At 50.0% G+C, this 14,337-nt stretch overlaps 1 protein-coding gene across 4 annotated transcripts in view; it reads left to right on the top strand.

The window, feature by feature from the left end:
• Nucleotides 1-14,337, top strand: part of PRRC2C (proline rich coiled-coil 2C) — a 344,519-nt gene that overhangs the window by 270,913 nt on the left and 59,269 nt on the right. For all 4 annotated transcript variants that reach the window (XM_075322243.1, XM_075322246.1, XM_075322244.1 and 1 more), the window contains exons 20-21: nt 8,509-8,594; nt 8,696-8,881. In XM_075322243.1, coding sequence (XP_075178358.1) covers nt 8,509-8,594; nt 8,696-8,881 — 272 coding nt within the window. The remainder of the gene's footprint in view (nt 1-8,508; nt 8,595-8,695; nt 8,882-14,337) is intronic.

Below are 14,337 nucleotides of genomic sequence, written 5' to 3'. Positions count from 1 at the left end.
CTTCCGCAGGTCCGCACGTTCCTGCAGGGAGTTTGCCACATAGTTCCACCTTACAAGCGTCCGCTGGAACCCTGGGACCTTAACAGGGTGTTAATGGCTCTTCAAAAACCACCTTTCGAGCCGCTGAGGGATGTTTCTTTATCACGTCTTTCGCAGAAGGTGGCTTTTCTTGTGGCAATTACCTCACTCCGAAGAGTGTCGGAGCTTGCAGCGCGGTCATGCAAATCCCCTTTCCTGGTTTTTCACCAGGATAAGGTGGTTCTGCGTCCTATCCCGGAGTTTCTCCCTAAGGTGGTATCTCCTTTTCATATCAATCAGGATATCTCCTTACCGTCATTTTGCCCTCATCCAGTTCACCAGTGTGAAAAGGAGTTGCATTCATTAGATCTAGTGAGAGCACTACGGCTCTACGTGTCTCGCACGGCGCCCCTGCTCCGTTCAGATGCGCTCTTTGTCCTGATCGCTGGCCGTTCAGATGCGCTCTTTGTCCTGATCGCTGGCCGGCGTAAGGGTTCGCAGGCTTCTAAGTCAACTTTGGCTCGGTGGATCAAGGAACCGATTCTTGAAGCCTACCGTTCTTCGGGGCTTCCTCTTCCTTCGGGGCTGAAAGCCCATTCTACCAGAGCCGTGGGTGCGTCCTGGGCATTGCGACACCGGGCTACGGCTCAGCAGGTGTGTCAGGCAGCTACCTGGTCTAGTCTGCACACCTTCACAAAACACTATCAGGTGCATACCTATGCTTCGGCAGATGCCAGTCTAGGTAGGCGAGTCCTTCAGGCGGCGGTTGCCCACCTGTAGGAAGGGGTCGTTTTTCGGCTCTCTGTTATTGAGGTATTCTTTTACCCACCCAGGGACTGCTTTTGGACGTCCCAATTGTCTGGGTCTCCCAATGGAGCGACAAAGAAGAAGGGAATTTTGTTTACTTACCGTAAATTCCTTTTCTTCTAGCTCCTATTGGGAGACCCAGCACCCGCCCCTTTTTCCTTCGGGCTGTTTGTTCTTTTGTGTACACATGTTGTTCATGTTGAATTGTTCCTTTGGTTCATGGTTTTCAGTTCTCCGAACATCCTTCGGATTGAATTTACCTTAGACCAATTTATAAGTTTTCTCCTTCCTGCTTTTGCACCAAAACTGAGGAGCCCGTGATGCACGGGAGGGTGTATAGGCAGAGGGGAGGGGTTACACTTTTTAAAGTGTAATACTTTGTGTGGCCTCCGGAGGCAGAAGCTATACACCCAATTGTCTGGGTCTCCCAATAGGAGCTAGAAGAAAAGGAATTTATGGTAAGTAAACAAAATTCCCTTCTTTATGCGATGGGGGATAGAGCCAGCACCTTACTAGCTAGAAGAACAAAAAAACGGGAAATTAAATCTAAAATTGAATTTTTGAAGGGCCCAGACGGATCACTTATAAGGCACCCTAATGGGATAGCAGACGCCTTTGCCAAGTATTATGCTGCCCTGTACAATTTAAGGGATGACCCGCAAACCCCTCAGCCAACACCGGAAAAAATTCAGGAGTTTTTGGACGGTCTGGAATTGCCTCGGGTCTCAGACCGGCAATTAGAATCTTTAAATCTTCCCTTTACTATGCAGGAAATTTTGGACACCATTAGAGCTTCTAAACGAAACTCAGCCCCAGGCCCGGATGGGCTTCCCTATGATTATTATCAGCAATTTGCCTCTATTCTAGCCCCTTTTTTACTAAAGACCTTTAATTTGTGGCAAACGGCCGGGACTATTTCCTCAGAGAACCTAGAAGCAGTTATCACTACACTACCCAAACCGGGGAAAACGGCAGATACCCCTGGGAATTTCAGACCAATTTCATTGCTCAACTGTGATTTAAAAATTTACTCAAAAATGGTAGCCACCAGACTCCATAAAATAATCCCCTCCTTGGTAGCCCCGGATCAGGTGGGTTTTGTGGCGGGCAGGCAATCCAAAGATGGCATCATCAGGTGGATGCTGGATTTAATTGGGGTGATGGAGAAGTCGGGTGTCCCTGGTGTATTCTTGTCACTCGACGCCGAAAAGGCCTTTGATAGGGTGCACTGGGGATATCTGGAAAGAGTGCTTATGAAATTTGGTTTTGAAGGAAGAATTAAGTCATCTGTTTTGGCCTTGTACTTTCACCCAAATGCTTCAGTTCTAGCCTCGGGTTTTCGCTCATTAAAATTTTCTATAACCAATGGCACCCGCCAGGGGTGCCCGCTGTCCCCTATTGTTTTTGCTCTGGTGGTGGAACCTCTGGCGGAGGCAATTAGGGTGAACTCGAACATAACTGGTATAAGGGTAGGGGAGCATGAACATAAATTGGGTCTATATGCGGATGATGTAATAATATCATGTACTAATCTTGAATATTCCTTTCCAGCAGTGATGTCCACCCTGTCGACCTTTTCTGAGGTGTCTTATTACAAATTGAATGCCACTAAGTCCTTAGTACTACCATTTAATGTACCCGCAAGGTCCAGAAGGATTTTGGAGGCAGCCTTTCCTTTCCAGTGGTGCGAAGACAGTATCCCTTATCTAGGTATCCGTTTGACACCAACCCATTCCCTCATCAGATCCAATCTTGATCACCTACTCAAAAACTTGGGTCAGGCCCTAGGCAGGTATGAGAAGTTGTCGCTATCTTGGATGGCGAATATTCAATCCTTTAAGATGACGTTCCTTCCTAAGCTGCTGTATATGTTTAGGTGTCTCCCTCTTAAAATTCCATATAGATATTTGATAAAACTGCAGTCGATGACCAATAAGTTTATTTGGGGTAATAAAAGAGCTAGAGTTGCTAGTAAGATTATGCATCTGCCATATGGAATGGGAGGTCTGGGTACGCCTAATGTGATGGCCTATTATAAAGCTTCTCTTATAGAATCACTCAAAGAATGGTGGAACACGGAGAGCTCCCATAGGTGGGTTCAACTTGAGAACTCTCTGACAGACCAGGGTTCGACGAGGAAACTGATGGAGGTGGAATATCTAAAACGTACTAGGTCCACCCTGTGTCTCCCTACTATGACAGCATCGATAGCCATATGGCGCAGTGAGATGATCCCTAAGATCCAGGTCCCGCTGTCAGAAATTTCGCTCAGAGCAATAGAATCCCACATTCCATATACAAATTTGAGTAGATGGGAAGCAGCGGGTTTTGGAGTTTTGGCGGACTTTTACGATGGTGCAGAGATTAGGCCCTTCAACGATATACTTCGGGAGCACCCCTCCCTAAAGGGGTGTTTTTATCAACACCTGCAGATTCGCCATTTTCTAAGCACAAAATTCCCCCCGGGATCAAACCCGACCTTACCCACTGTTAAGGCACTATTGTTTAAAAAACTAATGAGGCAACCGGGAATCTCTTTAACCTACAAATGGTTGAACAACCCCTCTGACGAGCAAAAGCTCCCATACATGACTAAATGGGAATCAGATTTAGGCATTAACACCTCCCCCTCGGCGTGGCATACTGCGACACAGTGGGTGCAAAGATCCTCAAAATGCATTAACCATTTGGAACAGCTGAAAAAGGTGCATCTACGTTGGTACCATACGCCGGCAAAATTGGTGCATTACATTCCCAACTACTCACTGCTCTGTTGGAAGGGCTGCCTCCAGAGGGGATCACTGGGACACTGTTGGTGGCACTGTCCGAGGGTCCAACCTTTTTGGATAGCAGTTTTCAGACTCATTAGTGAAATAACAGGTGTGCACACCAACCCCAACCCAGGGCTGGCAGTTCTGAATTTGGGCATAGACTCGTACCCGCAGAATTTTAGGGGACTGATCGTGCAAATTCTAATAGCTGCCAGACAGTGTCTGAGCCATTCGTGGAAGGCCACTGAAGCTCCCTCTGGAGCCGAGTTATATAGTAGGATCGACCAACAATGCCAATATGAATACTGCCTTGCCCACTCCCTAAAACAAAAAACTAGAATTCTTACAATATGGGAACCCTGGCTGTCATCCAGCCATGCAACACCTATTACACAACTATTCCCCGGGCAAAGAGCACCTAGCTGAGATAGAGCCGATGGAATTATAGCCCTGGCTCGGCTAGCCAGGGGGCTAAAGCATTGAGACCCTGACTGAGGCAGCAGTTTATGAGAGAAATCTAGGAGGAGTTGATTGCCCCGGCTGGTGGACTGGGGTTGGTAATGCAGGCAGGCATCTAACCCTGTGCCCCTACTAACCCCCCCCCCCCCTTCCCCCCCAACCCCTTCCCCCCAACCCCTTCCCCCCCAACCCTACCTTCTTCCCCTCCCCCTTTGTTCTTGTTCCCCCTTACTTGAATGAAGTCCCCATCTTTCCTCCCCTCTCCTCCCTCCCCATGTTGTTGTGTGGTTAAAGTGTAAGGCAGAGGAATTGTAACTAGATTGTCTCGGAGTATATTAATGTATGGAGCCCTCATATGCGGGCAGTTGACAATTGTTCTCTTAAATTACCATGTATGATTTTGTATCTGCCGTGTTTTCAATAAAAAACTAATTGGATTAAAAAAAAAAACCTCTTCCTAGTTCCCAAAAAGGACGGTACCTTCCGGCCCATCCTGGATCTCAAGCTTCTCAACAAGCATGTTCGGGTGCGGCATTTTCGCATGGAGTCTCTGCGATCAGTCATTGCCTCAATGACCCAAGGGGATTTCTTGGCGTCCATCGACATCAGAGATGCCTATCTACATGTGCCAATTGCAGTTTCACACCAGCGTTGGTTACGTTTTTGCAATAGGAGAGGATCATTTCCAATTCGTGGCTCTCCCCTTCGGGTTAGCCACGGCTCCTCGGGTATTCACCAAGGTCATGGCAGCAGTGATTGCGGTTCTGCACCTCCAGGGGTTGGCAGTGCTCCCTTACCTGGGCGACCTTCTAGTCAAGGCACCATCCAGCGCAGACTGTCAGCGGAGTCTCTCGCTCACTCTCGCCACTCTAGCCCAATTCAGGTGGCTTGTCAATCTTCCCAAATCCACTCTGACTCCGACCCAGAGTCTCACGTACCTAGGGATGCAGTTCGAGACTTTGCCGGCACTTGTGAAGTTGCCCTTAATCAAACAGCAGTCACTCCAGCTAGCGGTGCGCTCTCTGCTGAGGCCCCGCCGTTATACCCTCAGGCGTCTGATGCAGGTGCTGGGTCAAATGGTGGCGTCCATGGAGGCTGTTCCCTTTGCCCAGTTCCATCTGCGCCCCCTGCAGCTGGACATTCTCCACTGTTGGGACAAGCGGCCTTCCTCCTTACACAGGTTAGTGGCTCTGTCACCACGGACCAGGAGCTCTCTTCAGTGGTGGCTTCGGCCCCTCTCCCTGTCCCAAGGGCGCTCCTTCCTGGCCCCGTCCTGGGTGATTCTCACCACGGATGCCAGTCTATCCGGCTGGGGAGCGGTATGTCTCCACCACAGAGCGCAGGGCACTTGGACTCCGTCCGAGTCAGCCCTTTCAATCAATGTGCTGGAAACCAGAGCCGTGCTTCTAGCTCTCCTAGCATTTCACCACCTGTTGGCGGGCAGGCACATTCGAGTCCAGTCAGACAACGCGACAGCGGTTGCCTACATCAATCACCAAGGCGGGACACGCAGCCGCCTGGCAATGATGGAGGTACAACGCATCCTTCAATGGGTTGAGGACTCCAGGTCCACCATATCCGCAGTCCACATCCCAGGCGTGGAAAACTGGGAGGCAGATTATCTCAGCCGTCAAAGCGTGGACGGTGGCGAGTGGTCCCTTCACCCGGCAGTGTTTCAGTCAATCTGCCGCAAATGGGGCACTCCGGACGTGGACCTAATGGCATCCCGTCACAACAACAAAGTTCCTGTTTACATGGCTCGCTCCCACGATCCTCAGGCCTTCGCCGCGGACGCTCTGGTTCAGGACTGGTCCCAGTTTCGTCTGTCCTACGTGTTTCCCCCTCTAGCTCTCTTGCCCAGAGTCCTGCGCAAGATCAGAATGAAGGGTCGTCGAGTCATCCTCATTGCACCGGACTGGCCCAGGCGAGCTTGGTATCCGGACCTGCTCCAACTGTCCGTAGAGATGCCGTGGCATCTCCCGGACCGTCCAGATCTACTCTCGCAAGGTCCGTTTTTCCGCCCGATTTCTGCGGCTCTCAAATTGACGGCGTGGCTCTTGAGTCCTGGATTTTGACGGCTTCTGGTATTCCTCCTGAAGTCATCTCCACTATGACTCGGGCCCGTAAGTCTTCCTCCGCTAAGATCTATCACAGGACTTGGAAAATTTTCCTGTCCTGGTGTCGCTCTACCGGCCATCCTCCTTGGCCATTCTCTTTGCCGACCCTTCTGTCTTTTCTACAGTCCGGTCTGCAGCTAGGACTGTTCCTCAACTCTCTCAAGGGACAAGTCTCAGCTCTGTCAGTTCTGTTCCAGCGGCATCTCGCTCGGCTGGCTCAGGTCCGCACCTTCATGCAAGGCGCGTCTCACATCATTCCGCCTTATCGGCGGCCCTTGGATCCCTGGGACCTTAACTTGGTCCTCACGGTATTGCAGAAACCCCCTTTTGAGCCTCTTAGGGAGGTTTCTTTGTATCGTCTTTCTCAGAAAGTGGCCTTTCTGGTTGCCATAACTTCTCTCAGGAGAGTCTCTGATTTGGCTGCGCTCTCCTCGGAGTCACCTTTTTTTTAGTTTTTCATCAAGACAAGATGGTTCTCCGTCCGACTACGGACTTTCTTCCTAAGGTGGTCTCTCCCTTCCACCTTAACCAGGACATTACCTTACCTTCCTTCTGTCCGGCCCCTGTTCATCGCTTTGAAAAAGCGCTGCATACTCTAGATCTGGTGCGTGCTCTCCGGATCTATGTGTCTCGCACCGCTGCGCTCAGGCGGTGCACCTCTCTTTTTGTGCTAACCTCAGGTCGTCGCAAGGGCCTCCCTGCTTCTAAGCCGACCTTAGCCCGTTGGATTAGATCGACTATTTCGGACGCCTACCAGAGTACTCAGGTGCCTCCCCCGCCGGGGATCAAGGCACACTCGACCAGAGCTGTCGGTGCCTCCTGGGCTTTTAGGCACCAGGCTACGGCTCAACAAGTCTGTCAGGCTGCCACTTGGGCTAGCCTGCATACCTTCTCGAAGCACTACCAAGTGCATGCTCATACTTCAGATGCGAGCTTGGGCAGACGCATCCTTCAGGCGGCTGCCGCCCATTTGTGAAGTTAGGTTCTGCCTACTTCTTAGTTTTTCTGTTTATTTCCCACCCAGGGACTGCTTTGGAATGTCCCAAGGTCTGGGTCTCCCAAAGGAACGATAAAGAAAAAGAGAATTTTGTTTACTTACCGTAAATTCTTTTTCTTATAGTTCCGTCTTGGGAGACCCAGCACCCTCCCTGTTGCCTGTTGGCAATTTCCTTGTTCCGCGTGTTTTCACTGGCTGTTGTCGTGGACAGAGTCTCCGGTTGTTCCGGCTCTTGCTCTGTTCTACTTGTGGGTGGCTATTCTCCTTCAGCTTTTGCACTAAACTGGCTGTGACTGGCTCACCAGGGGGTGTATAAGCTCAGAGGGAGGAGCTACACTTTTAGGTGTAGTACTTTGTGTGTCCTCCGGAGGCAGAAGCTAAACACCCAAGGTCTGGGTCTCTCAAGACGGAACTATAAGAAAAAGAATTTACGGTAAGTAAACAAAATTCTCTTTTTTTGTATGGTCATAATGATACTGTACAATTTCTACCAGTATTTAGGTGCCTAAAGTCTTACCGACTCCTGAGATTTTCTTCAGAAAAAGGGAGATATATGTGATAACTTATGGATGAGTGATAACTTATTGATCGGAAGGCGCCTGACTGAAGCTCCACGTTCAACCACAGCTTCATTCATTTTCTATGTGACTGACTAATGTGTTCAGCTTTTTCCAGCAGTGGCATAGACAATAAATGAGCGCATGATGCTTCTATTCTAATGGTGAAAAGTGTCCCATCGGGGATAAAAACGCCTTGTCTCCAGTGCTGGTCGGTGAGGGTCCCAGTGGTTGGACCCCCACCGATCAGTAAGTTATAGCTTAACGTGTAGATGGGGGATAACTTGTTTTCACTAGAGATCCTCTTCAATAGAGATGAATGAGGTAGAGTATGAATGAAAGGACACGTTGGCTGTTTAATGGTATTCTCAATAGTGACATTAAATAGCCACAGGCGCCCTCCTTTTTATTGAGGAATCTGTTTTAAGAAGAGACAGAGAATGTTCTCCCAGTGTTTGTGTGGGTTTCCCACGGGTTCTCTGGTTTCCTCCCACACTCCAAAGACATACTAATAGGGAATTTAGATTGTGAGCCCCAATGGGGACAGTGTTTCTGATATGTGTAAAGCGCTGTGGAATTAACGGCGCCATATAAGTGAGTAAATATTATTTAGTATTTGGGGAATAGTATCCAATGGGATGGCAATACCCGCAGCTTCTGTCTTGCCTGGCTTGACTAGAGACCTCTTACTGTATTAATAGTATATTGTAAAAATCGAGGAATTGTATCTTAAATGTACTAAAAAGTATAGTTCTATTAATTTGAGTTTTCTTACTTTTCAGTGGGCCCCATAAATCCTCCACAGCCGCCATCTTCCAGTGCCTGGAATAAACCTCTAACAGGTTTTGTGTCTGCCACCAGCTCGGAGGTACGATCAGCACCTCTGATATTAAGATGTGCTATGATGAGGGTATACTTGTTTTGTATAGATTGTATTGCTCCTTTTTAAATTGGGGAGTATCTTTGCAGACATCCAAAAATGGCCAAGATGTTACCGTTGATTTGACAATGGAAGCTATTCAGTTTGGCGCCCCTGCGTCCAGCAACAGTGACAATGAAGGCGCATCATCCCTCTCCGAAAAAACAGAATCGCTACCTGAGCCTAAGGAGCAAAGACAAAAGCAGCCAAGAGCTGGCCCAATTAAGTCTCAGAAGGTAATGTTCATGTCTTTCGTTTTTAGAAATACTTGCCAATATGACCAATTTCCACTCTGCTACCATTCTATAGGCCAGTGTTCCCCAACTCCAATCCTCAAAGAGCCACCAAGAGGTCATGTTTTCAGGAATTTCTTAGTATTGCTTGGGTGGTTAAATTATCACCCATGGAATACTAAAGAATAGGGGAACATTGCTATAGGCCAGTGTTCCCCAACTTCCATCCTCAGAGCCACCAACAGGTCATGTTTTCAGGGTTAAATTATCACACATGGAATACTAAAGAATAGGGGAACAATTCTATAGGCAATGCTTGGAGGGCACATGTGCCTTTCCAGTTTGATTTTTCTGGCTGTGGTCCAGCCACTATGGAGGGTTGAGGTAATCGAGCATTTAGACTCACATGGTCCAAAAATGATTTGATATCTTAGGCTATGTGCGCACTAGGCGTTTTTTTCATGCTGCGTTTTTATGTGCGTTTTTGTCTAAAAAACGCACCCGCGGCTAAAAAAACGCGGCAAAAACGCATGCGTTTTTGCCGCGATTTGGTGCGTTTTTTGCTGCGTTTTTGCTCACTGCGTTTTTAATCAGTGCACAATGCCATTAAAGATTGTTGATGAAAAAAAAAAAAAAAAGGTCTGATGTCATTTCCTTCTTCAAAATGTTCATTGTATGCAGGAAGAGCAGACAGCAGCTGCAGAACTACAAGTCTCAGCATCCTCCATTCACTAGTGTATGCAGGAGAGCAGACAGCAGCTGCAGGACTACAAGTCTCAGCATCCTCCATTCACTAGTGTATGCAGGAGAGCAGACAGCAGCTGCAGGACTACAAGTCTCAGCATCCTCCATTCACTAGTGAATGCAGGAGAGCAGACAGCAGCTGCAGGACTACAAGTCTCAGCATCCTCCATTCACTAGTGTATGCAGGAGAGCAGACAGCAGCTGCAGAACTACAAGTCTCAGCATCCTCCATTCACTAGTGTATGCAGGAGAGCAGGCAGCAGCTGCAGAACTACAAGGCTCAGCAGCCTCCATCCAGGACTGTATGCAGTTTTTTGCCCAAAAAGAAAAAAAAATGACATGGGCTTCGCCATATTTTTCTATGCTAGCCGGGTACAGCAGGCAGATACGGGCTGCCCCCAACCCCCAGCTGCCTATTTGTACCCGGCTGGGAACCAAAAATATAGAGAAGCCCTTTTTTTTTAATTATTTCATGAAATAATTAAAAAAAAAAAATGACGTGGGCTTCGCCTAATTTTTGAGTCCAGTCGGGTACAACTAGGCAGCTGGGGATTGGAATCCACAGTGCAGGGTGCCCATGCTTTCTGGGCACCCCCACTGCGAATTGCAGTCCGCAGCCACCCCAGAAAATGGCGCTTTCATAGAAGCGCCATCTTCTGGCGCTGTATCCAACTCTTCTAGCTGCCCTGATGCCGGGTGGCTAGCTAGGTAATAATGGAGTTAGGGCTAGCTGTATATTATCAGCTAGCCCTAAGCCCGAAATTCATGGTGTCACGCCAATATTAGACATGGCCACCATGAATTTCTAGTAATGATAAAAAAAAAAAACACAACACACAGAAAAATATTTTTATTAGAAATAAAACACAACACAATTAGTGACTCCATCTTTATTGAAATTAACCCCCCTCCGCAGTAATCCTGGGTCAGGGTCCCGCGCCGTCCAATCTGGATCCAATATCATCTGATCGGTTTGCTGGAAGGCAAAGCGATCAGATGATGTGTCAGGATCAAGTGCCTGAATCCCATCACACATCAGCTGATTGTATAAAAGCCGATTATACAATCAGCAGATGCATCAGTAGAAAAAAAAAAAATAATAATACTCACTTATGTGCTGTGGTGATTACCGGCAGCTCCTGGAGCGATCGATTGGACAGGAGTCTGATCCCGTCCGATCGCTGCAGCAGCTGCCGGTAATCAGCTGATCCAGCTGATGAAGTCCCCTGACGGCAGGATCAGCTGATAGCCGGCCGGGCAGGAAAAAGCCGGCGAGACTACGATCAGCTGATGCGTCAGGTGACTGCATCAGGTGATCCCTCGCCAGGTCCTGCAAGCAAGGTCCTGCCGGCCGGGGAGACTGCACACAGCCAGAGCGGCGGTACCGGGAGGAGATGGGAGCGGGCATTGCACCGGACCCTGCAGACAGGTGAGTATATATGACATTTTTTTATTTTTCTACTGTTCACTTTGGTTTTCGCCGCTGCCTCCACCTCCCGCCCAGACATGGCGCCGCACGGAGCTGACATGCACAGGACGGGAGGTGGAGGCAGCGGTGACGGTACCGGGAGGATTCATGCTTCTGTGTTTACCAACAGAAGGAATCCTCTTCCTGTACACGTCACTGTAGTGCCCACCCCTTGCGTGTATAGCTGCGTTTTTAGTCATAGAAACGCGGCTATATGCGTTTTCTTCAGCGCTCTATTGGGAGACCCAGACGATTGGGTATAGCTACTGCCCTCCGGAGGCCACACAAAGCACTACACTAAAAAGTGCAAGGCCCCTCCCCTTCTGGCTATACCCCCCCGTGGTATCACGGGTTCTCCAGTTTTCAAGCTTTGTGCGAAGGAGGTCAGACATCCACGCATAGCTCCACAGATTTTAGTCAGCAGTAGCTGCTGACTATTTCGGATGGAAGAAAAGAGGGCCCATATAGGGCCCCCAGCATGCTCCCTTCTCACCCGTTGATGGTGTTGTAAGGTTGAGGTACCTATTGCTGGTACGGAGGCTGGAGCCCACATGCTGCTTTCCTTCCACATCCCCCTGAGGGGCTCTGAGGAAGTGGGATCCTGCCGGCCTCAAAGCTCTGACGCCGGGCTCCATCCACAGACCCATTTGAACCTGCTGGATACGGAGCTGGAGTACCGTTCAGGGACATGGCCCTGCACCATTACAGGTACTCTGTGTCCCCGGTCACACGGACACAGCACACTCCAGACTTGCTGGGTGTGCTAGTGCGCCGGGGACAGTAATGGGTTACAGTCACTGCAGCTTTGCTGAGTGACTTTGTGTTTTGGGAACTACCGCGCCGGACGCTCCGGGAGCGGCGGCGCGGCTGGGACTTGTAGTTCGCCGGGGACTGGGCGCCGACCGCGCTTTTACGGCGGCGGCGCTTATAAATCCAGTCCCCGGCTTCTGCGGCCTAGTGCCGCTTCGTTCCCGCCCCCTCCCTGTCACTCAGGGAAGGGGACAGGCGCTGAGCAATCAGCAGCGCCGAGGGCTGGAGCCTTATTTACATGCTCCAGCCCTCTCACTGCACACTGTCGGACGCCGGATTCCCGCTCTGCCTTGGGGCACGCCCACGGCCCGCCCCTCCTCACACGAGATGGGGAAGAAGCCGGCAGCCATTACTGCAGTCCGAGCTCGGACTTTCGGCAACCAGGCAGGACGGTGGCGACCATACACCCGCTTATAGGCGGGCGGTAAGCGGCACACATAGTGCTGACCACACATATATATACTGCAGTGTGTACATGTGTTGTTTTTAACTGCATAGGTCGCTATATGCCCGCTTGGGGAGCGACACATCAGCAGCAGGAAAGCAGGTGTGCTAAGGCACAGGCTTTCTAGGCTGCTTGTATTGCACGACTGAGGTGTTCATTTGTGTTTATGCTTATATGCTATACATTGCACTGTACAGTCGCTAGTCTTAGCTATATTCTCCTGGAATGGCTAGACTACAGCAGCAGAAAACCAAGGGTGCTGGGGCACAGGTTTTTTTTTCTATGCTGCTTGTATTGCATGGGCTGCAGTGTGCATTTGTACTTGTGCTTGTATGCTATACATTGCACTGTATGGTCACTCTTCTGGGCTATATTCTCCTGGATGACCAGTCTACAGCAGCAGAAGAGCTGGGGTGCCAGGGCACAGGCTTCTATGCTGCTTGTATTGCATGTGCTGCAGTGTTCTTTTGTACTTGTGCTTGTATGCTATACATTGCACTGTAGGGTCACTCTTCTGGGCTATATTCCCCTAGATGACTAGTATACAGCAGCAGAAGAGCAGGGGTGCCAGGGCACAGGCTTCTATGCTGCTTGTATTGCTTGTGCTGCAGTGGTCATTTGTACTTTATGCCTGTATGCTATACATTGCACTGTACGGTCACCAATCTTGGCTATATACTTCTAGGTAGCTAGTCGGCAGCGGCAAAAAAGCAACACAGATTTTCAGTGCTGTTTTTACTACATGGGATGCTGGTCATGACACCGTCCCATTGTGTGCCTGCTCCCCTGTAGCACGTCGTCTGCCGGGGTCTCTAGCACTTCGTCTGCCGGGGTCTCTACTAGTCGTGGCCAAAGAAACCACCTGTCAACCCTGTCCATGGACAGGGACGGAGTAGTCATAATATAGAGACTTGCAGTCCAGACAGGCCATGGGCAATCTACTTGACCAAAAGGCAGCTCTTCAGGGCGTTGATCCTGACATCGCTCTCAATCCGGATACACCGGGTGGTAACGCCATACGGAATGATCCTATACCGCCCATCAATGGAAGGTTGGATCTTTCTCCCTCAGCTCCCCCAGTGGAGATAGGAGACGAACAGGAGAAGTCCTTTTTCAGTATCTCACAAGAGAAGCAGTCCAGGAACACCACGCTTACCAGATAAGCGTCTTCTCCAAACGTTTTTTAGGATACACGTTATCCCGTTTCTCCTGACGTGGTCAGCGCTGGACCCAGGGTCCAAAGGTGGATTCTCCAATCTCCAGGCTTGCATCTAGAGCCATAGTTGCACTGGAGATGGGGCTTCACTTAAAGATGCCTTTCACAGACAGATGGACTCTGGTTGAAATCTGTCTAGGAAGCTATCGGCGTGTCGGTTGCTCCGGCATCCACAGCCGTATAGGCAACCTAACCTTTTCAGCTGTTCTTGCGCAGCTGGCCTTGAGCACAGGGACATCTGTACCGCAGAGGCGTCCGTAACCCCGCAATGTCTGCACTGCGACTTACCCTGTTTATACTGTCCTAAAAGTACAGTTGAGGTTTCGGTCCTTCCCAAGCTCCGGCAGGTCCCAATTGTCCTCGTGCAAAAGGGCTACAAAACCTCAGACGGGCTCAGATTCCGGCCGGGCTCAATCACGCCCAAGGAAGGCAGTCGGAGGAACCGCTACCAAGGCGGCCTCCTCAGGACTCTCAGCTCTCTCTCTCTCTCTCTCCGCATCCGCGGTTGATGGCAGACTCCCCCGCCTTTGGCGACGTTTAGCTGCCACAGGTCACAGACCGGTGGGTGACGGACATTGTGCTCACGTGCACAGGACAGTGTTCTGTTCTCGTCCTCCGACTCCATTCTTCAGAACGGCCCCACCCCCCACCGGGCAGATGCCCTGCTGCAGGCGGTGGACGCTCTATGAGCAGAAGGAGTGGTGATCCCTGTCCCCCCTCAGGAACGAGGGCGAGGGTTTGTACTACAATCTCTTTGTGGCTCCAAAAAAGGACGG

The sequence above is a fragment of the Anomaloglossus baeobatrachus genome, chromosome 8 (genome assembly GCF_048569485.1).
Source record: "Anomaloglossus baeobatrachus isolate aAnoBae1 chromosome 8, aAnoBae1.hap1, whole genome shotgun sequence".
NCBI lineage: Eukaryota > Metazoa > Chordata > Amphibia > Anura > Aromobatidae > Anomaloglossus > Anomaloglossus baeobatrachus.
This window is presented reverse-complemented; position numbering and strand designations above follow the sequence as displayed.